Here is a 25,659-nt window from a genome sequence, read left to right as displayed (position 1 = left end):
GGAAAAGAAGGATGATGATTCAGATGAGGAGGAGGACAAGGGAGACGAGGGGGATTCTGATTCGAAATATAGCCTAGATGAAGGAGACAAAGATGAAGATGCCGAAGAAGACAAAGATGAAGATGCCGAAGAAGACAAAGATGACCATGATGAAGATGATCATAAAGAAGTTGATGATGGTGAAGAAGGAAGACAAGAGAGGGTTTTTTTGTGTTATAGATCAAGGCCCCAAGGGGGTTGGGGGATCCCCCTTCTTCCTCTTCATGAAGGGTTATTAAGGATAAGAAGGGTTACCAAAGATCCTTTTTGGGAAAATAAAAAAATCATTGTTCTAGGTGATTTTTTAGGCATATAAAAAAATCATTATTTTAAATGACAAAGATGATGAAGATGAGCTATCTACTCTCACCTCCCCTACCCTACAAGCTCCTTGTTTTACTTCAAGCTCCACTATTCTACATCATTTTGTTTCCAATTCATTTGCTTTGACTAGCCCCATTACTCTTGGCATGGTTCCTAACATGCCCATCATTAGGGTTTTTGGCTTTCATGACTTGGAGAGAGGTGAAGAAGAAGAAGGTTTCTTCTCTGGAGGAAGGACATGGGAGAAAAGTATATGTTAGGGCATGTTGGCACATTAGCCTTTTAAAAATGGTTCCCAATAATGAATGTTTTATGTAGAAGGTGGTGGGACCTTGTTGGCAGATTAGCCTTTTCAAAAACGGCTCCTCATATGTGTAGCCTCTTGCTTCTTGCCTTGTTTGCAATTCTCATGATCCACTTTTTGAAGCTTAATCTTTTTTATTTTTTATTTTAAATATCTCAATTCCATTTTTGTTTTTAATATGTATTCTTCTAATCCTTTGAAGCCATATCAACTCCTTTTCCCTCTTAAGACATGTCACCCCCTTTTCTTTCTTTCTTTATTTTCATGCTTATATGGCACCCTTATATGTACTTTGGAGTTTGTTTAAAATATTAACTACTTTTTCTGAAACTTTGATAGGAATGGTATTGTTTTATTTTCATCTAATGTATTTATTTTTTAACACAAATCTAATATCTACTATAATGTTGTGGGATCATCAATGGCCTCATGAACACAAATCGGGTAAATGTACCTTTGTCAATATGCAAGAAAAGGTGTCCATGAATGAACATTTAACAAATTTATAAGCCTTGAGAGAGCAACTTCTCAATATTGATGAAGTCATTTTTGAAAAGGGCTACCTAAATATTATATGGGCTTCAAAACTTCCCTCTGGCTTTCTTTGAGAGGTAATGCAGCCCCACTAATAACTATCAAGATATTGTTAGCTTTTACTCTATAGGAGGAATAGTCCAGAAAAAAAGAATGTATCTAAGAGTTCTAGTAGTGAGGTTAGGCTCTAGCTAATGATAAGGGCAATAAATTTTAGCAAAAGACCAATTCAAACAAAACTTCTAAGAGTAAGGGTAATTCTTGCACACCAAAGAAGGTGATTTACTCGTATTGCAAGAATTCTACCCATGCAATTGAAAATTGCTTCAAACTTCAAAAGAATAAAAGGAATCTAATAAGGATTCCAGTAGTTCTGCCTCTGACAATCATACTTCTAAGAAAGAGGACTTTGGTAATGTCATTTGTGACACTAATGGCTATTTGTAATATGATCCTAACCAGGATGCATGCTGCAGTACAACTGCCCTTGACAGTTGGTTTCTTGACAATGGTGCTCCTAAGCACATAACTTCTCAAATAAGTTTGGTCAAGCATATGGAGACTGTGCAAGACACTAATATGTATGCCAACAATGCCTCTTACCCCATGTGAAAGGTCTTGGTCAGATAGTTCTCACTACTACAAGTGGTGAGGATCTTTATCTTTAATATATATTTTTTATCCTAGGCATTTCTATTCCCACTCTAGGCGGGGAGACTTAATGTTGAATTTGTAGATGATAAATGCATTGTCCGTAGTACAGAGAACATGATTTAAAAAATTATGCTTTTATTGGATCTTTAACCACAAGAGGTTTGTACAAATTAGACACGTATGACGAGTGTGATGTTGCGTGTCTAGAAGACATTTATAATGTAGTGAAAGATGCCCAGTTGCGGCATGCTAGGTTCAGCCACACTTTTATTGGTGGTTTAATGCTTTTGCCTGCAACATGGGATGTTAGAGGATCTTCCTCAACTTGATCCACCACCAAGATATGTTTGTGAAGGATGCATCCTTGGCAAAATTTCTTGCCAACCTTTCCTAAAGAATGCACCCAATAGAGTTGATCACAAATTGCAGTTCATACACAGTGATGTGTGTAGTCCAATGAGGACCACATCTTTGGGAAGAGACTTATACTTTGTTACATTGATTGATGATTACAATAAATATAGCTGGTCTATGAAAGAAAAATCAAAGGTATTTTCATTTTTAAACACTTTATTGCTATGGTTAAAAATGAAACTGGCTTTAAAATTTAAACTCTTTGTTCAGACAGAGGGGAGGAATATATGTTCAATGCATTCAAAGATTTTTTTGACACAAAAGGTCTTAAGAATCAGTGTACAACTCCTTATAGACTATGGCAAAATGGTGTTGCTGAGAGATAAAATAGAACTCTCATGGAGATGGTTAGATGCATGGTTAAAGGTTAGCTTCCACACAAGTTTTGGATGGAAGCAGTCCTTAATGCTACCTATGTGCTAAACAGGTGCCTCACTAAAGCTTTGAAGACTATCACTCCTTATGAGGCTTAGTTCTAAAAACCTAAGGTTAAACACATGCGTGGTTTTCGTTGTTTAGCATATGCACATATGCCAACACAAAGTAGAACTAAGCTCAACAAGGTAGTGAAATGCATTTTTATTGGCTATAGTGCTAAATGCAAAGGTTATCATCTCTATAATTCTCTCACTAAGAAGATTATTTTCAGTAGGAATGTCATTTTTATGGAGGATTTTGTTTATCCAATGATGAAATTTAATAAGCATGCCTATGCTAATTCTGCAAATATGTTTTATGGGTTATTACTTGTGACGTTTCTCTTAATGCTCAACATTTTTCCTACTAATTCTTGTTTGTTGTTGTGAAAGGGGAGAATTCTCAAGGAATTGATACACCAACTTCAGATTAGCTGATATAGTAAATGATGAAAGATCAACACAATCAATGCCTAGATGGGTTAGAAGCACCTTGCAATATAGAAAATTGTTTTCTCCTTTTTGTAGAGGAGAACCAAATCTAGTGCTTGAACTAATTCTTCAGTAGATATTGTTAAGTTTGCATTTCTTAGTTATTTATATGATGTAGATGAACCTGAATCTTCTGAGAAGGCTCAAGGAAGATTCAACAATCTATACAAGCTAAAAATTCTAAGGAAAATTCTCATCCTTAGTAACTGAAGTATAATTATTACCCCCAATAAGTGCACACCAACCTTGTCATTGACCAAACTCCTAAATGTCTATTCCCTAGGTAGGCTTATTTCATAAAAGAAAAGTATGTGAATCTAGTTCATATAAAAACAACATAAACAAACCTACACACGTGAACCTGAATACGTGAACCTGGACATTTGAGCCTATAGACACGAGTCTAGAGGCATGAACTTGAACACGTGATCTTACAGAATAACTTGGAGATGTGTGCCTAGATACGTGAGCCTAGGAAAAAAAACCACATTTGAAGCCAATTTCAGACTTTCTTTAGAAGCACTAAAAGCCTTTTGATCTAGATAAATTGCTGGAAAAACGATAATATAGCTGACACTGTAGCACAGTTCCTCAAACCTACCAAGCCTTTAATTCAAGTAAATGACCATCACTAAGCAAAGTTCTCCCTTGTTTTAGAAGGCTAGACTAATTCGGATCCACCTTAAGCGAGTCAGTTCAATGTATTGGTCTTAGCATGAAAGATACGATTCTTATAGGCTACCATTATGCTTTGACTATTAGTGAGTGTAGGAGTAGGGGTGTCAGAAGGAACATAAAGTTCCTCCATTAATCTTCTCAAACATATATATTCAACTATCACAATGAATGCTACTCTGTATTCAGCTTCACAAGATGATGTTACTACAGTTGGTTGTTTCTTGCTTAGCCAAGATATGCATGAATTGCCAAGAAATAAATAGTTTCCAGATGTGGACTATCGTGTTGCATCATAATTTCCTACCTAAGTGGAATCATTAAAGGCATGCAATGCTAAATCAACCCCCCCCTTTGGCATAGAACAATCCAAGATCTTGAGTACCTTGCAAGTATCAAAGATACATTTAACTACTTGGTCAATGCTTGGCAATGCATGAACTTTAAAAGTTGTTACACACCACCATACTGGCTCTCTGACCATGAGTTGCAAAAATAGATTAGGCATCCAACAGCTTGATCATAAGTGGTTATGTCGAATAGTTCATTGGCATCCTGCAGAGACTAAGCTTTACACCAGGTTCCATTAGTGTAGAGATAGGTTTGTAACTTTCCATATTGAACCAATGCCTTGATGTATGTTGACTCCTTAATGACTATACCCTCATTTTTCTATAAACTGCATACCTAAATAGTAGTGCAAAACACCAAGACTGAAATCTCAAAATTTGAGAGAGAGAGAGAGAGAGAGAGAGAGAGAGAGAGAGAGAGTAGCTTTAAAAGCTGTAATCAAATACTCATTGGTGCATGTCATCTACATAGAGAATGACGATAACTCATGAGAATGACAACAACCAAATCTTGCATCTATAAAGAGAATGACAATAAGGAAATCCTACATCTACATATAGAGAATGACAACAACCAAATCCTGCTTGTCCTTTTTCACATATAAATTTCTTTTTATATGACTATTTTGAAATCCTTATCTAGTCAAATAGGCATGAATCTTCTAGTACACAGATTTGGGAGCTTGTTTTAAACTATATAAAGCTTGCATATCTTCTGTTCTTGACTAGTTTGGGCAAATCCAATTGGTTGACTCACATAAACTTCTTCTTGCAAGTCACCATTCAAGAATCTAATTATTGTGCTACACTTTCCATGGGTTGCCAAAGTAATAATAAATTGAATAGTGGTCATACGAAAAGTGGGAGCAAAAGTTTCATCATAATCAATCCCTTTCTGTTAAGCATAATCTTTTGTAACAAGTCTAGCCCCCTTGAATATGCTAATGGATCCATCTTCCTTTCTCTTAACTTTAAAAACCCACTTAGTACCAATAGCTTTCTTGCCAAGCAATGCCCAAGTACCATTTTTTTTTAATGCAATGAATTTCATCTTGCATGGTTTTCACCTATGATGGGAAAATCCTCAAAGGACATGAGTAAGTATATCCTTATGAGTCTTTAAGGTAGTAGTCATTGGTCGATACAATGTTAGATATACCTACCTCTAGACTCATGTGTCCAGACTCACGGCTCACATGGGCAAGCTCATATCTCATGTCTCCAGACTCATGGCTCACATGGGCAAGCTCATATCTCATGTCTCCAGACTCATGGCTCACATATCCATGCTCATGTCGTCTACAAACTCACGGCTTTTTATGCTGGACTATGAGATCACATCTTCAATCGGAGAGCTGGTTTGGCCTAGTTTTTTAGAGTTTTTTTTGGATATGATGGGATGTGATTATAGTCTTGATCCTAGTTAACCGTTGCCATACAAGTAATTTAGTGTTTTTTATTGCCTCTTGATGGATTTCATGCTTCTAAGCTATTAATTCAACAATGCATTAAAAAAGTATGAAATGCACGAGCACAATGGATTTCATGCTTCTAAGCTATTAATTCAACAATGCATTAAAAAAGTATGAAATGCACGAGCACAATTAAGTATCCCACTTTAATGAAGCTTAATGCTCATGGTTTTAGATTGGATTCCACTCCTAATCACAATTTCTAAGCTATTTCTTGGCTCAATACAATGATATCTATACCTTTTAGGTTCCAAAGTCATACAAATCACTAATAAAATCAGGGTTTGCCCTTCCAAGAGATGAAACTAGAATGGGCTTACCTTAGCCTTTCTAAAAGCATGTATGGTTGGGCCTTACCTTAGAGCCGCTCTACAACTGCGACTTCCCAATATGGGTGCACTAGCTCGCGATCCACCATTGCATCCTCACTCTATTGTCACATCAAAATGCTCCTTTTTGTCAATGGGGTGAGAGCTCTCTTCACCTAAATGGAGGCAAATAAAGATGGTCATTTGCTGGAATGCTCCTTGCCTTAGAGCTGCAAAACTATAACTTCCCAATGTGGGTGCACTAGCTCGTTCATTACGTCTTCACTCCGTTGTCACATTGGAATGCTCCTTGTGATGGGGTGAGAGCTCTCTTTGCCTAGATGGAAGTAAATAGAGATGGTCCTTTGTGATGGTTCTCTCTCAGAAAAGGCTGGAAAAGAAGAAGATATTAGAAGAGGGAAACCTACCCATGTAAGCATCCATCTAGTATGCATAAATCCAATAGCATACAAGCAAGCAAGAGTAGAGAAGAGCTCACAATTATTCTATTGCAAGGGAATGATTGTGTATTCCTTATTGTCAAAATGACTTATATACAAGTGATTAATTTTCACACTAGGCTAGCCACACTTAAAAACGGTCCCACCTCTATTACTGGTCTTAAGCAAGTATATGTATACAAAGTCCTTAGAGTTTCCCCTTTTTACATTAAGCACAAGCTAAAGCCACTTTATATTTTTCGGCATCATTTTACAAAAGACAATTTTTTGTTTGACTGGGTAAGATGTCAAAGAACCTCTCTTACAGTAGGTTACATGGGTGAAACCATGTTAACCTATGGAGTGGTTTAACAATAGCCGCCATTTTCCATGCTTCAAGAAAGCAAGCCAAATAGCTACCAACTTTTCAAAAAGAGGCTCAAGAAGAATCCGTGAAGCACCCAGATCCGTTCGGCCATGTCCCTTCATCTAGGCAAAGAGGGATTTTCCTTCACCCCGTTGGAAAAAGAGCATTCCGGTGTAGCATTAGAGTGAGGATGCGATGTGGACGAGCTAGCTCACCCACATTGGGAAGTTGCAATTGTGGCTATAAGGTAAGGCCATGCCCAATGATACGTGGTTTGACAAGGTTAAGGTAATCTCTTCACTTGAATAGGTTATGAGGCACCAGTAATGCTTCAACATTCAAACTACCATGTATGAGGAATAATTCTCTGGGCATATGTGATTATCTCGAATTAGCCCATGATGTGACTAACACAATCTCATTTTCCATCTCGTTTTTCACGTGTAAAGAACTTTACTCTTCAAGTGTAAATTTAATCCTAGGGCTTTTACCTATTCAATACCCCTTAATCTTAACCTCGGTGTTATTTTGGACGTGATTATCTCAATATAGTCACACGTTACTCTAAGTGATTCATGTACAAAATCTTTGCAGATAAGGAGATATGAGTTACTAGATAAGCTTTTATAATTTTAGTATGGTAATCCCTTTAATCACATAGTAATTTTAGGGAGTTTTTCCCAACATGATTATCTCAACTAGGCATGAAGAACTATTGTTTGGTGTTTGATTTGATCTTGGGATTGTTCCAAATCTTGGATTTTCTTACTCAAAATGTGCAGTTTGATCCTTGCCAGCTAGTCTAAAGCAATGGTACTCACATCAAGATTCAAACTACAATATTTTTTATGATTTGTATGGTTTTTATGAGAAAATTAAAAAAAACTAGTACCCTAGTTTTTCACGTGGGGAAACAGTGATGCTAACATCAACAGAAATCAAAAGAACAATGATTTGTTTGCTTTCCTCTAGGCTACCAAAGTACCCAATCACACAAGCAAAATAATAAAAACAACACATTTACCACACTTTTCTTCTCACAACAAACATCAAAAGAAAAATGATTGGTTTACTTTTGTCTTGTTCATTAAGGGTCAATCTGTGTCTGAACTGTTTGCAAAAACTCTTTATGGGGTATAGGTTGGTGTATGTGTTCCTCTTCGCGACCCCTTGTTTGATGTAAATAACAGCCTTCAGGAGGCCTGTCCAATGTGGGTGGAAATAACTGGGCTTCCTCCTTGGCTTAGACCTACACTAAGGGATATTGTATGTGCTCTGGGCTCAATACTTTATTTCCCAAAGTGATGACGCTGAGGGTTGACAGGCTAACACAGTGTGTATATCTCTTGGAATACCAAAGTTGAAATTCCTAAAACTATAGAGGTTGACTTAGGCGTATTAGAAAAACTAGAATTAGGTCTTAAATTTTGTCCTTTTCTTGAAGCATGCTTCAGATACGGGGGCTTTGGGCACATAGCAAAAAACTGTGTTGGGTTGCTACATGCAAAGTCTGATGAGGGGGAAAAAGAAAAAGGAGAAGTAGGCAAGGAAAACAATGCTAAGGGAGTGGAGTCTATCTCAACCCAAGTGAAAGAAGTGAAAGGGAAAGATAAAGTGCACAAAGGAGAGGGGATGCATTCAAAAGGAGAATGGGTTAAGGCAAAAGGGAATGTTAATATTAGAAGTTAAATATAAGGCAAGAAGAACTCATAGCAAACCCGGGAGGGAAGAGAAGGGGAGTAAATCTCAGGGTAGTTTGAGTCCCTTGATATTTTCAAACCCATATAGTCCCTTAAGAGAGGAGGATAGTGGTACTTCTTTAGTACAGAGATCTGACTGCCAGATAGAGGAGGCTTGGAAGATGATTCAGAGAAAGAGGATGTTGTACAAAGGGAGGTTGAGGAAGTTGACATATGGTATTTGAAACTATCTTGTCATGAATAAGTCTATAGATATTTTCGGTTGTACTACATGTAATGTTAAAGGTATTAAGGATAAGAAAAAGAATGCTTCTTTTTGGGGCTTAGTTAAAGATCTGGGATTATCTATTATGGCTATTCAAGAACATGACCTTTTTGGGTTTAAAATTTTGAGGAGAGATAGCTTTAAGGACTTGCTGGTAATGTATGAAGGGGTGAAGCTCGGTATAGTGGTGTAATGACTATTATTAGAAGTGATCTAAACCCGATTGTTGTGGCTGATTAATCACCCTAATGGTAGAATTTTGGTAGATCCAAATTAATGGGGAGAAAGTGTGGATAGTCAACATTTATGGAGCTCGTCTCATAAGATTAGGAGTGGGATGTGGGATTGGATTGGTAACTTGAACATTCAAGGCCATTGCATCATTTTGGGGGATTTTAATATGCTTGAGAGACAGATAGATAGTTGTGGGGGGGAAGTACCACTTTGATGGGTCAAGAGAAGGGCAAGTGGGATGAATTGAGAGGGAAAATGGGCTTGGTGGATGGATGGAACTTGGGGGATTGGAGAAATGATCCTAGGCACACCTATTTTAGCTTGCAATATGTCAGTTCTTCTTCTTGAATTGATAGAGTCCTTTTCAACCAGCAAGCTTCTTGGGTTTCCCATACTTTGAGGGTCTTTGTAGACTCCAGAACCATCTCTGATCATATGCCTTTAAAGTGGGGCTGTCACTCATCTGATTGGGAGGATACTAAACTAAATAAGTTTTCTACTAGGAAAATGACAGTCAATAATCTACTGCTTAAAGACGATTTATTTATTGACTACACTGAAGAAGCCATTGGGCAACTAAAAAGGAGAAGAATGTATGAAGGCTCATGGAGGTCTTTGCTACTGAGATGGAAGGCTCATGGAGGTCTTTGTTAATGAGATGGAAGGAATTATTAAAGCTGTAGGGAAGCTGAGAGTTGAGGAGAGAAGACAAGAAAGGAAGAATTGGGCTATACAATTGGAAAATCTTCAAAGGAAGAGACAGATTGATAAACTCACCACACTAGCAAATGATGAAGTTAGCCTATACTTCAGGTTTCAATCGGGTTTGAAACAAGAGGATCCAGAAAAGAGGATAATTGGTTTAAATGGAGAACCTTTAACAATAAAAGAAAACATGAGAGATATTTATTTAAACTCTCTAAAGGAAAAAATAGTAGGGAAGTGGTGGGGAGGATCTTAGATGAGAGTGAGCAACACTTGCACGGTATTGAGAAAATTGCTAAAAATGTGTAGAATTTCTTGGTTCTACTCTTAGTTTGAAAGAAGATTGTTCTCATAGAAGAAGAAAATTTATTTTCATGCTGAAAATAAATTGCTTGGATTGGTCAACCATGATGTGGACCCAGTCGGAGAGAGAAGTGGATATTGAGGAATGTTGGATGGCTCTTTTGAAGTTGGGTAGAGACAAAGCTCCAGGTTGGGATGGTCTGTTTATAGAGTTTTTCATTGCCTTTTGGCCATCCTTGGAGGATATAGTTTGGGAAGTTTGTAAAAAGGCTTTTAACTCTGGCATTTTGGATAAAGATTTCAAAGAGGGTCTAATGAAGTTGATACCTAAGCAAACTGCCTATAGACCCGTCACCCTATTAAGTGTCATTTATAAAATCCTTGCCAAGGTTATTGCCCTTAGGATCACTCCTTTTTTACAAGAGGTTAACTTTAAGAAGCAGTGTAGGTTCATCAAGGGCAGATCAATATATGACAATATACTTGCAGCTATGCTGGGGAGAGATGTGGCCCTCAAAACTCGACAGAAACGTGTCATGTTGCAGCTGGACTTGGAAAAGGCCTATGATAGAGTTCACTGGTCTTTTGTGGTGGCAAGAGTAATGGAGAAACTTGGGTTTAGGACTAAAATGGCTACTTGCATTTATACTCTTACCTTGGGAGGCCAATCTAATGTCCTACTGAATGGGAGAGTGGTTTGGGGGGTTTTAAATTGACAGGTCTATGAGGCAAGGTTGCCCTCTTTCCCCCCTCTTATTTGCTATTGCTTCTCATCCTCTGATAGTGGCCTTGGAGGATGCCTGTATAAGAGGGAGAATTACTAGTTTGAAGCTGAGAAATAGTGAGAAATTGATCATCCAATGCTTTGTTGATGATTCATTGTTGTTTTTTAAAGCTAATAATAATAATATAAGACAGGCTTTGTCCATCATACAAGAGTTTGCCCAAGGCCTCTGGATCTAGGTGCAATATTCAGAAATCCAGAATCATAAGTCTTACACTGAGGATAATGAATTTGATATGGAGAGGTGGGGGTGTGAGATAGTAAGGAAAGGGCAGATTATTAGGCATCTGGGAGTCCCATTTGGGGTTGAGGTCACAAGCAAGCAACTGACTGATTGGGCCTTAGACAGATTCACTAGCAAGCTAAAGAAGTGGGAGGGGATCAGAATCCCTTTTCATAACAGAATAGCAATATGTAACAATGTGTTGAATGCTTATATAATGTTCTTGTGTCCTGTAACTACAATTTGGAAAATGCCACTAGAAAAAAATAGTGGGTCTTGTAAGAGACGTTTTGTGGAGGAATGACAAAGTTACCAGAAAAACTCCAACTTGGCTTACTTGGGATACACGTCTGTACATGCCTAAGAGTGAAGGGAGAATTGGTATCTTGCATTTACCAACTCAAACTTCAACACAAGGATTGTTGAAATAGGCAAGTGAATGGGTGTGTGCGAGAACAAGCCCTTAGCTAGAGATTGTAAAAGGGAGTTCACAATTGAGTGAGTAGGAGTGAAAAGGCAAGAAGATTCTACTGGATGAGAGAATCAAGGATAGCATGAGTGAATATAGGGGTGTGGAAAGATTCTAGGAAAAGGTGTCCCCAAGGGAGGTGGCACAAATCAAGTAGAAATTAGTGGGGGAGTGGCTGCTTGGCACCTTGTGGATGTAAAAGCTATAAATTGAGGCATTGGCCTAATGAGAATTTGCTAGTTTTTGAGTATCCATGCCTACATTATGTTATTAGATTAATTGTGCACTAATCTTGCTTTAATCACTTTCTAATGGCTTGCTAATCATGTTGATTCTTACATTTGATCCACCATAGCCCATCACATTGCTAAAAATTCAACTTGGTATCAACGCCTAGCTTAGCATTTAGCTATTTTTTAAAGCCTAATCACCTTCTTAATTACTAATTAGGTGCTAATAGCCTTATAAACCATTTTTCACTTTCTGCAGTACCCACACTCGGTGGAGCTTAGATCTCTCCCTCCACACAGCTCCATTGCCTACAAAATTCACGCACCCTCTTGCCAACATCTTGGCACCTAGGCGTGGCACCTCAAACTCGCTCTAACCCACCAATGAATGCAGCCAGGAAGCATTGATTTATTGGTGCCATTTTTTCTGAAAAAAATTACAAAATCGCCATCACTCCTTTGAATTCGAACCATTAGAGCTAGCACAAGGGGTTTTTGGGTGTGCTGAACATGCTGGTGGCCTCAAAATTTTTGAAATTCATCAAGGAGAAGCTACATAAAGCTCTGGATCAAATCTGCAAGTGACTTTGGTAAAACAGAGATTAAGCATTCATTATTTGGTCAAATCTTATGTTTTTGGGCTTGATCCTCTACTAGACTAACTGATATTGATGCCCTTAAAAGGATTTGAGCTCATATGAACTCTAAGGCACCAGATCTGGCCTCCCCATATAGTCTATTTTTTGCACACAAAATAGGAGATTAAGCTCACTAATTAGTGATTAATTAACACTAATCACTGAAGTTTGGTGCAATTGATGGTTCAAATTAGGTATCTGATATAGACCTTTATCACTTCATATTACAATTTGACGTTGGTTGATGTCCCAACCATCTAATACAAAACCAATTATCATTGGCATTATGCAATTTTTGGTGTATTCATGCTTGTAAACTTGTTGTAATCATCATTCAACACCAAATTGGAGTTGTAAAAGGGTAGACACTGCCCTTGAATCTTGAATTGGATCAAGAGGTAAGACCCCCTTCATATCATCATGAGCATGGCACAAGAAGTAGCTAAATTCAACAGGGAGCAATTTTATACTGGGCAAACAAAAACCATGTATTTGCTCATGAGGAAGAATATATGGGGGCCAGTTGAGGGATGAGATGAATGTCCAGAGGAGCATGGGAAGGATGAGTGGAAGAGTAGAAATGAGAAAGCATTAGGACTCATTGCACTTAGCTTAAATGATGAAATCATTCACCACATTGCGGGGATACAACAAGCTAAAGATGCATGGGATGAACTTAACAAATTATTTGGCACCCAAGCAAAGAATTCATAGATAAATTTGCTAATGCAATTCTATAAACTTGACATGAAGGAAAGTGAACCTCTAACCACACACTTGAACAAATATAAAAGCATCAAACAACAACTTGCAGCCATTAGAAAGAAAGTAGAAGATGATGAGGCACTAGCAGTGCTTCTAAAGAGTGTGGACAAGGGAGAGTATGAGAACATTGTGGCAACCTTAAAGAATGTACCAGATTTGAAATTGCATGATATAGAATGAGCTCTACTAGAGCAAGATAACAAGGTCAATGAGAAGAAAGGATTGGACCCAACAACTGGAGAGAAGAAAGCACTCTACACCACCCAAGGAGGCCTCACATGAGGACGAGGCAGAGGAAGAGGCCTCACATGAGGACGAGGAAGAGGAAGAGGCAGGGGAGGAGGAGGGACCTTCACTTGCCACAATTGTGGGAAGCCAGGACACATGGCTAGAGACTGCTACAGCAAACCAAATGAAGAAGGATCGGCATCGGTAAAATTTATGGAGACTCCTAAGAAAGAGGAGTCAGAACGTCTTCTCTGAGAGAGAGAGAGAAACCCCACAACCCAATGTAAACTGCCCCAATAGAGTAAAACCACCTCTGAGCCACCGATGATGTAGGCCATGTGGTAGATGTATGTGTGAGCACTTTAGTCAAAGTTACGAGCACTTTTAGTAGCCTTGGACGACAAATAGAGAGAGTGTCAAGGACTATGAGTTAGGGACTGGAGGCACTGGTCGCGAGCTACCAAGTAAGAGGGAAACTTGGTATAGGGTCCAGGTGTGCTAGAATTCTTCACTTTAGGGGAGGTGTTGAAATATGCAAGTGAATGGGTGTGTGTGGGAACAAGCCCTTAGCCAGAGATTGTAAAAGGGAGTTTGTAATTGAGTGGGTAGCAGTGAAAAGGTGAGAAGAATCTACTGGATGAGAGAATCAAGGGTAGCATGAGTGAATATAGGGGTGTGGAAAGTTTCTAGGAAAAGGTGCAGGGGAGGTGGCACAAATCAAGGTGAAATTAGTGGGGAGTGGGTGCTTGGCACCTTATGGATGTAAAAGCTATAAATTGAGGCATTGGCCTAATGCGAATTTGCTGGTTTTTGAGTATCCATGCCTACATTATGCTATTAGATTAATTGTGCACTAATCTTACTTTAATCACTTTCTAGTGGCCTACTATTAGATTACATTATGCTATTAGATTAATTGTGCACTAATCTTACTTTAATCACTTTCTAATGGCCTGCTAATCATGTTGATTCTTACATTTGATCCACCATAGCCCATCATATTGCCGAAAATTCAACTTGGTATCAGAGCCTAGCTTAGCATTTAGCTACTACTTTAAGCCTAATCACCTTCTTAATTACTAATTAGGTGCTAATAGCCTTATAAGCCATTTTTCACTTTCTGTAGTACCTATACTCGGTGGAGCTTAAATCTCTCCTTCCACACAGCTCCATTGTCTACAAAATTCACACACCCTGTTGCCAACATCTTGGCACCTAGGCGTGGCACCTTAGACTCGCTCAAACCGTCAATGAATGCAGCCAGGAAGCGTCGATTTGCTGGCGCCATTTTTTCTGAGAAAATTTGCAAAATCGCCATCACGCCGTTGAATTGGAACCATTGGAGCTAGCCCAAGAGGTTTTTGGGTGTGCTGAACACACTGGTGGCCTCAGATTTTTGAAATTCGTCAAGAAGAAGCTACATCAAGCTCTAGATCAAATCTGCAAGGGACTTTGGTAAAACAGAGATTAAGCATTCATTATTTGGTCAAATCTTATGTTTTTTGGGCTTGATCCTCTACTGGACTAACTGCCTGCTATTGATGCCCTTAAAAGAATTTGAGCTCATATGAACTCTAAGGCACCATATCTTGCCTCCCTGTACAATCTATTTTTTGCACACAAAACAAGAGATTAAGCTCACTAATTAGAAATTAATTAAAACTAATCATCACTGAAGTTTGGTGCAATTGATGGTTCAAATTAGGTATCTGATATAGACCTTTATCACTTCATATTACAATTTGAAGTTGGTTGATGTCCCAACCATCTAGTACAAAACCAATTATCATTGGCATTATGCAATTTTTGGTGTATTCATGCTTTTAAACTTGTTGTAATCATCATTAAACACCAAATTGGAGTTGTAAAAGGGTAGACACTGCCCTTGAATCTTGAATTGGATAAAGAGGTAACCCCCCTTCACATCATCTCATGAGCATTGCACAAGAGGTAGCTAAATTCAAGGGGGAGCAATTCCATACATGGCAAACAAAAACCATGTATTTGCTCATGAGTAAGAATATATGGGGGCTAGTTGAGGGAAGAGATGAATGTCTAGAGGAGCATGGGAAGGATGAGTGGAAAAGCAAACATGAGAAAGAATTAGGACTCATTGCACTTAGGTTAAATGATGAAATCATTCACCACATTGCGGGGATACAACAAGCTAAAGATGCATGGGATGAACTTAACAAATTATTTGGCACCCAAGCAAAGAATTCAAAGATAAATTTGCTAATGCAATTCTACAAACTTGACATGAAGGAAAGTGAACCTCTAACCACACACTTGAAAAAATATAAAAGCATGAAACAACAACTTGTAGCCATTGGAAAGAAAGTAGAAGATGATGAGGTACTAGCAGTGCTTCTAAAGAGTGTGGACAAGGGAGAGTATAAGAACATTGTGGCAACCTTAAAGAATGTACTAGATTGAAGTTGCATGAGATAGATGGAGCTCTACTAGAGCAAGAGAACAAGGTCAAAGAGAAGAAAGGATTGGACCCAACAACTAGAGAGAAGAAAGCACTCTACACCCGAGGAGGCCTCGCACGAGGAAGAGGCAGGGGAGGAGGAAGGACCTTCACTTGCCACAACTGTGGGAAGCCAAGACACATGGCTAGAGACTGTTACAGCAAACCAAATGAAGAAGGATCGGCATCGGTAAAATTTATGGAGACTCCTAAGAAAGAGGAGTCAGAACATCTTCTCTGAGAGAGAAAGAGAGAAACCCCACAACCCAATGAAAACTGCTCCAATAGAGTAAAACCACCTCTGAGCCACCGATGATGTAGGCCATGTGGTAGATGTATGTGTGAGCATTTTACTCAAAGTTACGAGGAGCACTTTTAGTAGCCTTGGACGACAAATAGAGAGAGCGTCAAGGACTATGAGTTAGGGACTTGAGGCACTGGTCGGCGAGCTACCAAAGTAAGAGGAAAACTTGGTATAGGGTCCAGGTGTGCTAGAATTCTTCACTTGAGGGGAGGTGTTAAAATATGCAAGTGAATGGGTGTGTGCAGGAACAAGCCCTTAGCCAGAGATTGTAAAAGGGAGTTTGTGATTGAGTGGGTAGCAGTGAAAAGGTGAGAAGAATCTACTAGATGAGAGAATCAAGGGTAGCATGAGTGAATATAGGGGTGTGGAAAGATTCTAGGAAAAGGTGCCCCCAGATGTAGGGGAGGTGGCACAAATCAAGGAGAAATCAGTGGGGAGTGGGTGCTTGGCACCTTGTGGATGTAAAATCTATAAATTGAGGCATTGGCCTAATGAGAATTTGCTGGTTTTTGAGTATCCATGCCTACATTATGCTATTAGATTAATTGTGTACTAATCTTGCTTTAATCACTTTCTAATTGCTTTCTAATCATGTTGCTTCTTACATTTGACCATAGCCCATCACATTGCTGAAAATTCAACTAGGATTGCCTTGTTTCTCCCCAAATGTTTGCACCAAGAAGAAACATGGACAATAATGGTAAGAGAGTTGGTGGAGGTATCTTTGGTCCAGTTAAGAGACAATTGGAAGGGTCTAAGATGGAAAGACAAATTGTTTTACTATGCTCCCTTGAAAGTGATAGGTTCTCCTTTATGCAGGATGTTGAGCAACAAATGAAAGGAGGCTTTGAGTCTAATGACTTGGGATGGGGGATGTAAATTCTCAAGAAGTTCAATGCTCAGTTTGGGACTTTAGTGGTCTCACAAATTCAACCCCCCTAGGTCTTCTAGATACTTTCTTAACAAGAAAACTGAACAATAAAGGGCTAAGGAGGTTGGCATAGTGCCTGGGATTGGGCATCTGTGGGTGGAAAGAACTTGATCAACTAGAGCTAGAATTTGACTTGTCTGCCAAGGGAAGGGATTTAATGAGACAAGTCGTGGTGCATATTCAGCTGGGGTGGTTCTCTGCTGCATTTGATGAGTCTTGCTGGATAAAGGACTGGGCTTGGTTCAATGGGGCTAAATTGTTAAAGGAAAAAACTAAGGATCTGTATATAGAGCTAAGAAAGGGGGAAATTAATGTTGAATATTGCAGCAGAATCTGGAGGGTTAGCTGGAGCCCTGGCTACTAGAAGAGGATATGGAAAGACTTGTGGAAATGTCATATCCCTATCAAGTTTCAGGTTTTTTTATGGAGAGTTTGTATGTGGGCCTTGCCCATTAGGATTAAATTAATGCAAAAAAACTTCACAAGTGGGTGTTGCCCACCTTGGGAGGATGGGAAACATGCATTTCGGGTCTGTCCAACTATCAGAGGAGCATGGGAAAAATTTGGCAAGTGGGTTGAACATTGTATAGGGATTCAGGGCCATTAAGGAGACTGGATTATGGGGAAATGGACACCTAACGATGAGGTTGCAGATATATTGTTTAGTATTCTCAGAGCCTGCTACTTGTGGGAAATTTGGGCTAGGAGGAATTGCATTGTGTTTCAGAATGGATCTTCTCTTGGATTGGATGTGACACAATTGATGCATAAGAGTGTGTACATGTGCTAGTCTGTAGTCTATGTGAACAAGCTCGATAAAGATGGGATGGGTCAGTTAATTCAGAGACTATGAAATGGCATCACTTGATTTCTTTATCTTTTTGGGGACCATCGTGCGCATACTAGGGAAACCTAACACATGATTGATATGATGCAAGTCAGCTCTGTTCTGGATTTGAAGCGCCCAAGCAGGTTAAGATTGGTCCTAAAACTAGAAGATGGTATCTCAAAAGGAAAAGCAAGTGGATTACATATTTGTGGAATTCATAGAGAACCCTGTTGGGACAAGACCTACAATCAAAATCTAGTCAGAAAAGGGGGAAGTGTTTGAGAAGCAAACCCCTAGAGGATGCACTATTGAAGCCATGATGGAAGCCTGCATCATTCAGTTGGGCTACCAAATTACTTAGGGACAGTCTGGTTTTGTAAGGAAGGAAGATAGATGGAATCCGTTATGTAATATTTTGAATGTAGGCAAGTAAAGGTCTATGACTGGTGTGTTCAAGAAGGACATCTTGTTTAAATGGGTCTGGATGTAAAGACAATTTTCAGGACATCTTGTTTAAATGGGTCTGGATGTAAAGACAATTTTCAGGTAGTATATATATTTTTAATATTGGTCCCAAAAAAAGGCACATTGAGGACTTGTGATGCCTCCATCGTCGCCGCTAGTGATAGAAAGGGCCGAGCTCCACATGTGAAGAAAATGGGCAAGTGCGGCAAAATGTTCTGAGAGAACTTAGAGGGGTGACACATTTGTGCATCACACAACTTGGGTTGCTTGGGTGGCATTATTTGATTCGCACAAAAAGAACACACTGCTTGGTGTTCTCACAATGGCCGATGGACACTTGTGGATGTCTCATTAGATGAGAGTTCCCAGACTCGTGTGCCTTAACAGAACTTACCCCCCCTCGCATACACATTAGAAAAAAATCAAGAGTGACACAGTTCGAAAGCCAGCTTAGGCAAATGTCCGGCCTTTGTGAAAAGGGCAATTACTGTCCGCGCATTTGAAGCCAGCCGAGAATGCCACGTCCCAAAAATTGGTACAAGGAAATATACTAATGGGGCTGTTGACCGTTAGGACCTAGAGCCGTTTGAGCCATGGATATGGTGGTGGTGGTGATGGGGCGTGGGCTGGGCAAGGAAGGTTTTTTCTAATCACAACTTGCATTTCCGAGAGGTGAGGGCGAAGCAGCAGAGGTGGCCGGGGGGATGGGGGGGTAAAGGGTGGAGAGATCGGATTTTCACCGACGTTGGTTAGTTAACCATTAATCACCGGACAGCATTCAAAGGCGCATTCAAAGGCTGCTGTGCGGTCCTTGCACCCCCTCTTCACTACCACCCCAGCTACAGTCCACAGCTCACGGCCTCACTGCTCAGCGGAACACTCATTTCGCGCGCTCTCTCTCTCTCTCTCTCTCTCTGTGTCTCTTGCCCACTTCTTCTCTTTTGGTGTTCTGCTGCATGATTACCTTGCTGGCCGCAGCCCTGCCCCGCCGCTTCTAATGACGGAACGCCCGCTTTCCCCACCTCCTTCGCTAATGAATGGGAATAAATTAATGCCGTTCCTGGTGGTCGCCGCCCTGTTATTCCTTTCGCCTCCCTCCCCCGCTGCCGCCGACGACATGATTATCACACAAGCAGACCTCCAAGCGCTCCTCGCCATCAAACAGTCTCTCCAAGACCCCAACGGCGCTCTCCGTAGCTGGAACTCTAGCCTGGGCGCCTGCCAAGGCAAGTGGGAAGGTGTGAAATGCGCTCAAGGGCAAGTCATCGTGCTGCAGCTCGTCGGGAAGGGGCTGGCTGGCGGCCTGGCGTCGCAGGTGGGGCAGCTCATGGCTCTTCGCAAGCTCAACCTTCACTCCAACAGCATACAGGGCGCCATACCCTCGTCTCTCTCCACTCTTTCGAGCCTTAGGGGCTTGTATCTCAACCGCAACAGCTTCTCCGGCTCTATTCCGCCCGGCCTCGCTAACTCTCCTCTTTTGCAATCGGTAGACCTCAGCCATAACCAGCTCTCAGGCTCCATACCGCCTCTCACTGCTACGTCCAGCTCTTCTTTTCTCTCCAAACTCTCCTTCATCGACTTTAGTTACAACAACCTCTCTACGCCCATCCCTGCCTCCTCTTTCTCCTCTCTCTCCGCTCTTCTTGAGCTTCACCTCAGCCATAACTCTCTCCAAGGTCCAATCCCCCCTCAGCTCGGCCAGCTCCCTTCGCTTACCCTCCTCGACCTTTCCCACAACCAGCTCAACAGTAGCTTTCCGCTACAGCTCGCTAGCCCCTCCTCCTCCAACTTCTCCTCTCTTGACCTCTCCTTCAACCAGCTCACAGGGCCACTCCCCCCTCAAATTGGAAATCTCACCCAGCTAAAGGTCTTGGATTTAAGCAACAATCGCTTCTCCTCTGTCATCCCCCCTCAGCTCGGTAACATCACTGGCCTCCAAACCCTGGACCTGTCGGAGAACACCTTCAATGGCAGCCTGCCTTCTTCTCTAGCACGCCTCAGGAACCTCACTTCTTTTAACTGCTCCTTCAACAGGCTAACAGGCGCCGTCCCGGAGTTCGTTCACAGATTCAATGCGAGCTCTTTCGAAGGCAATGCAGGACTTTGTGGGTACAATGCTTCTGTCGCCTGCGCGTTTCCATCTCCGCCTCCAATCTCAAGCTCGCCTGGCGGCAGTCCTAATCTGGCCAGTGGAGGAAGGAAGCACCGCTTCAGCACGACAACATTCCTCATCATAGTCATAGGCAGCGTGGTTGCAGGCATCCTCTTGCTCTGCCTTGTCTCGGCTTTGCTCTGCGTCTTCTGCCGCAAGAGGCCAGATGGGGGCAAAGCTGGCGCCGCCGCCGCCTCTGTAGAGAAGTCGAGCAGCCAGTCTTCTGGTGGTGGCAAAGACGGCGCGGAGGTCGGAGGAGGGAAGTTGGTTCATTTTGATGGGACGTTTACCTTCACGGCGGACGGGTTGTTGTGTGCAACGGCAGAAGTTCTGGGCAAGAGCTCGTATGGAACGGTGTACAAAGCCACGTTCGAAGATGGCAATCAGGTGGCAGTGAAGCGTCTGAGGGAGGGGATAGTGAAGAGCCAGAGGGACTTCGAGACGGAGGTGAACATGCTGGGGAAGGTAAGGCATCCGAATCTGCTGGCGCTGCGGGGCTACTACTGGGGGCCGAAGGACGAGAAGCTGCTCATCTTCGACTTCATGCCCGGAGGGAGTCTAGCTGCGTTCCTGCACGGTATGTCGTAGGGCCGCCACGGCCAAAAGTGTTAATACGGTCTGATGTGGCTCTGTTATGTTCTCATTTTGTGTCGTCGTTTTGCAGCAAGGGGGCCCGAAACGCCTCTCAATTGGCACACCCGCCTCAACATCGCCGCCGGCGCAGCTCGTGGGCTCGCCCACCTCCACAACAGCGAACGTCTCATCCATGGCAACCTCACCTCCAGCAACATACTATTAGACTCGCGCATGAATGCCAAGCTTTCTGACTTTGGCCTCTCCCGCCTCATGACGACAGCGGCCAACGCCAACGTTGTGGCCACCGCCAGTGCTCTTGGCTACCGTGCGCCCGAGCTCACCAAGCTCCGAAAGGCCACCACCAAATCGGACGTATACAGCTTCGGCATTGTACTTCTGGAGCTTCTGACAGGAAAGTCTCCCGGAGAGACGGCGTCCACTGATCAAATGGCCGGAATGGATCTACCGGAATGGGTGGCGTCTATCGTGAAGGAAGAGTGGACCAATGAGATCTTCGACTTGGAGCTCATGAAGGGGGCTGCTCCGTCAGAAGACGAACTCATCAACACTCTTCAGCTAGCCATGACCTGTGTCACCCCCTCTGCAGGCGGCCGCCCTGGCATGGAGGAAGTTGCGCTCCAGTTAGAAGAAACTCTCAACAGGCCAGAGCAAAGCAGGCAGACGACCTCCTCCGAATCATCCACGGCCGTCTAGCCCTTCATTAATAGCAATTCAAATTTCGCAGGTGGAATGACACTGATCGTAATTGCGTAAGCCTCACCCTCAGCTGGCACAAATCTCAGTTGCATTAGCCTAATGGACCCTCTAATTACACTAATCTTAATTGCTTAAGCTTTATTGACCCCCAACTTACGGTAGCGAGTACCCTTTGTTCCCATAGGTTACATGATGGTCTCCATCCATGCCTTACTCCATGCCTTCGGCAGTACAAGCATCCATGGAATTACACCTCTTAATTCGTTTATTATTATGTTAGTCTTACCCCTTAGTCTCAAGTTAATTGCTTCAAATCAAGGACCTTGATTTTCCAATTGGGAGTTCCTCCTCCCAATAAATGGAATTTTTTGCTGCAACGGTCATGTTGTTTATGATAATAATAAAAATCCCCCAATTCTTATGTGTCCTTTTTGACAGTCGTCGTCTTCATTGTTTCATACGCAATCATTTGAGTTGTTTTTTAGATATCATTGTTTACTGCTACCATATCATGCCAGCTATTCACTCCTTTTTTTTTTTTGAACAAATCTTCTCCGTGCCACTTCACTTGCTTGCAAACTCTAGTGTCTTCTTATAACAGCCTTTAGGACCTTAGGTCGAAGTTCTCTTCGTGTGTGTACACTGTACTCTCTTCGTGTGTGTACACTGTACTCTCGCTCTACGACAGGCATGAAAAGCAAGTGATACATGTTACCCACCGTCCCACACTCTCTTGTAAGAGCCTTTAGGTCGGTCTCTCTCTCTCTCTCTCTCTCTCTCTCTCTCTCTCTCTCTATACAGTGTCCTTCTTATAAGAGCCTTTAGGACCTTAGGTCTCTCTCTCTCTCTCTCTCTCTCTTTACATTTTACTCTAAGCGATACATGACATAATACATGTTACCCACTCTAAGTGATACATGACATAATACATGTTACCCACTTTCTGACATGATTGTTGTGTGAGGTAAGTACTACCCCTCAACACTTGACCCTTGGTTGGGCATGGGATCAACGGTGGAAGACCAACCGCGCATTCGGAGCTAGCTAGAGCCGTTCAATCTTAGCAAGAAGACGGCCGCCTCGGCAGGTTGGATTGTCGGCGGAGGGGGAGAATAAGCTTGAGGCCCAATGGGCGACTGTCCAGAGCATGAATGGGGGCGGGCATGATGGTAGGGTTTTGCTCTGGATCTGTTGTGACCTAGGTTTGAATCCCATCAGAGCGCCCATCGGCACCCGAATTTACAATAATTTCGGAGTGTACAAAAATGCCCAACTATATATTTTTGGTCAAGTTTACAAAAATGCTCACACTTTAGCTTTCCCTTTCTCAGTTGCTGTGGGTGACGATGGACCCGAGAGATGGGGAGGAGTGGGTTTATTTGTGTCCCATAGCACGCAAAAACGATTGACATTGCCATTCGAACGAGGTGGACATACAACTTTCCCCAGTGCTTCGGCTAAGAACGGTAATGCAGGTCTGCAATACAAAGGCAAGTCCAACACCTCCACCCAAACCGGGCATTTGTGCCTGATAAGATTTTGATAATCCTTGGTTGGCATCCAAGGAAAAACATGCACCAACTGGCGACCAAAAGCTGGAGTTTGCAAAAAGGCATCGAAGATCAAATGACCCCCATTGTCCTCCACCCACCGGCCAGCCTTCCCCGTCGTTGATCCTATGGGAGATAGTGTTGAGGGGAGATAGTGCTGAGGGGATGTACCACTTGTACACCTTACACCTTCTAGTGGGCGTTGCGGTGTGGGCACACTACTTCAACACCTTTTTCCTAGATGAAACTTCTAAGTCCCAAGTTCCAACCATGATGGCTTAGGTAAATTTTTCCATGGCTAATGAGTAAAATTAGAGAACTTATGTAACCAATGGTGCTTATGTTTAACTCGTAAAATTAGCCACATAAATAGTTTGACAAGCCAAACCTACCTAGCCTTGTGATGATCAAAATTGTCTTAGGAAACGACAATAAACTCACACATCACTTGCAGAATGACCCCCCCACACTGACACTACCTTGTGATGATCAAAATTGTTTTAAGAAATGACAATAAAACTTACACATCACTTGTAGAATGACCCCCACACTGACACACTACATTAGATAAAGTGGTGTGAAGAGACTTTGCTTCACCTTTCATATGTATAATTTAATTTTACAAATCCCTCTCTTTTATCTTAATCAATAGAAATATGTGTTTCATCTTGGATGGTAATGTAGGAAAGACCATATGTTTGATTCAAAGGCCCTTTAGCTTCCTAACATGCAAAAGCACTAGAGGTCTTGCGCCTTACATTTATTAAGCTACAATGTCATTTTAAAAATCATGGACATTCTCTATTATAGATTTGATGAGGTGTTACTTTAATAGTACCGAAACTCGTTAGGCCGATCTCGTAGCAACAAGAAGGTTCTCTATACTTTGTATTAGGTAACCCTTGTTTGGACATATTTTGCATTGAATGAACATATCACATCATTGTTGCCACTTAATTCATAGTTGTATTACATCTCAAACTTAAAAAAAGGGGAGGTCAGAGGTGCCATAGAGACCATGTCATTAATGCCCTGGTTTTGCTAGTAGTTAACCCTTTTTTTTTAGTTTTAGATTGTGTGTGTGTGTGTGTGTGTGTGTGTGTGTGTGTGTGTGTGCATGCTCACGTGCATGTCATATGCATGTGCATGTGCATGTCTCTCTCTAGTAAGAAAAAAAGGGAGGTAGTGTGTGTGTGTGTGTGTGTGTGTGTGTGTGTGTGTGTGTGTGTGTGTCTCTCTCTCTCTAGTTAGAAACAAAGGGGGGCAGGGGAGGCTAGGGAGAGGACCATGTGGCGCCTTCCCCCAACACCCCACACCCCTATTTTTTTAGAAGTTTACTCTCTCTCTCTCTCTCTCTCTCTCTCTCTCTCTCTCTCTCTCTCTCTCTCTCTCTCTAAAAGGGGGGGTGTTGACTAATGCTCCAGTGGCATGGTCCCACTTACCCCCCTTTTTTAATTTAGAATATAATATATAATAACCAAAACTTGATCAAGTGTAATAATAAATAAATTAAGTCATATTATTATATATAATTGTGTAAACTTGCTAGTTATAATTAGTTATATAATAGCCAAAACTTGATCAAGTGTAATTATAAATTAAGTCATATTATTATATATAATTATGTAAACCTTGCTAACAAATTGATGCAATTTTGAAATAGTCGATTCGCTCATCTAAAGCAAGATTGGATTTTGAGAATTTGTTGAGTTGATTAGATAATAAGTGAATAATAATTAATGTCTAATAAGTGAATAAATACGGTAGACATGGTATTAGAAAGAAATCAACAAAAAAATTAACAAGATTGTTCAAAACAAATTGATTTTTAGTAATCAACTGCATAAAGAGTTCAAACATATAGATTTATCATATTAGAAAGTCATGTCCAAAAAAAACTAAAGTTTTAAATAAATGCTTTATTTATTCCTAAATAAATATGTATTCATCTTTATTGATCGAATCCATGGGATTTTCTTATTGGGATTCAGAGTGTGCATCCATCTCCTGTGCTCACCAATGTGTAAGTGTATAGGTGTGAACACCTCTTATACGTGTAAGTGTGCTTACATGTGTGTGAACCTACTCTTACGAGTAAATAAGATAAGTTTGTGTATGACATAAGCAGTAATGTCATGGGGCATATTCCAAGTGTCATTTTTTAGTGTGTTTGAATATGTAAAAGATAAGGCTTCTAGGCTACAAAAGGGCATTATACTTTGTGAAGTTTATCTATCAAATCTCTACTCATTCAGTCTTACAGTACTCACTCTCTCTTTCATTCGATTTGTTCCTCACTGTCTACACATCAATCACCATGTAAATCAAA

The 25,659-nt window shown here is 41.1% G+C and overlaps 1 protein-coding gene across 1 annotated transcript; it reads left to right on the top strand.

Moving 5' to 3' along the window:
• The first annotated feature begins 18,971 nt into the window (after nucleotides 1-18,971).
• On the top strand, nucleotides 18,972-22,264 carry LOC147622242 (putative leucine-rich repeat receptor-like protein kinase IMK3). Its single transcript, XM_086823356.1, has 2 exons — nucleotides 18,972-21,064; nucleotides 21,152-22,264. The coding sequence occupies exons 1-2, from the start codon at nucleotides 19,333-19,335 to the stop codon at nucleotides 21,775-21,777; spliced, it is 2,358 nt and encodes a 785-aa protein (XP_086679482.1). The 5' UTR covers nucleotides 18,972-19,332; the 3' UTR covers nucleotides 21,778-22,264.
• Nucleotides 22,265-25,659: the final 3,395 nt, after the last annotated feature.

The sequence above is a fragment of the Cibotium barometz genome, chromosome 29 (assembly GCF_041138505.1).
Source record: "Cibotium barometz isolate CiBa-2024 chromosome 29, ASM4113850v1, whole genome shotgun sequence".
Taxonomy (NCBI): domain Eukaryota; kingdom Viridiplantae; phylum Streptophyta; class Polypodiopsida; order Cyatheales; family Cibotiaceae; genus Cibotium; species Cibotium barometz.
Note: the sequence above shows the minus strand (reverse complement) of the source record. Positions and strands in the feature narration are given on the sequence as shown.

What these genes read in the sequence shown, in the direction of transcription:
- LOC147622242 (XM_086823356.1), top strand. Translation starts at nt 19,333, where the DNA reads ATGACGGAACGCCCGCTTTCCCCACCTCCTTCGCTAATGAATGGGAAT. An exon ending in TCTAGCTGCGTTCCTGCACG is followed by an intron (nt 21,065 to 21,151) that starts GTATGTCGTAGG and finishes GTCGTTTTGCAG; the next exon opens with CAAGGGGGCCCGAAACGCCT.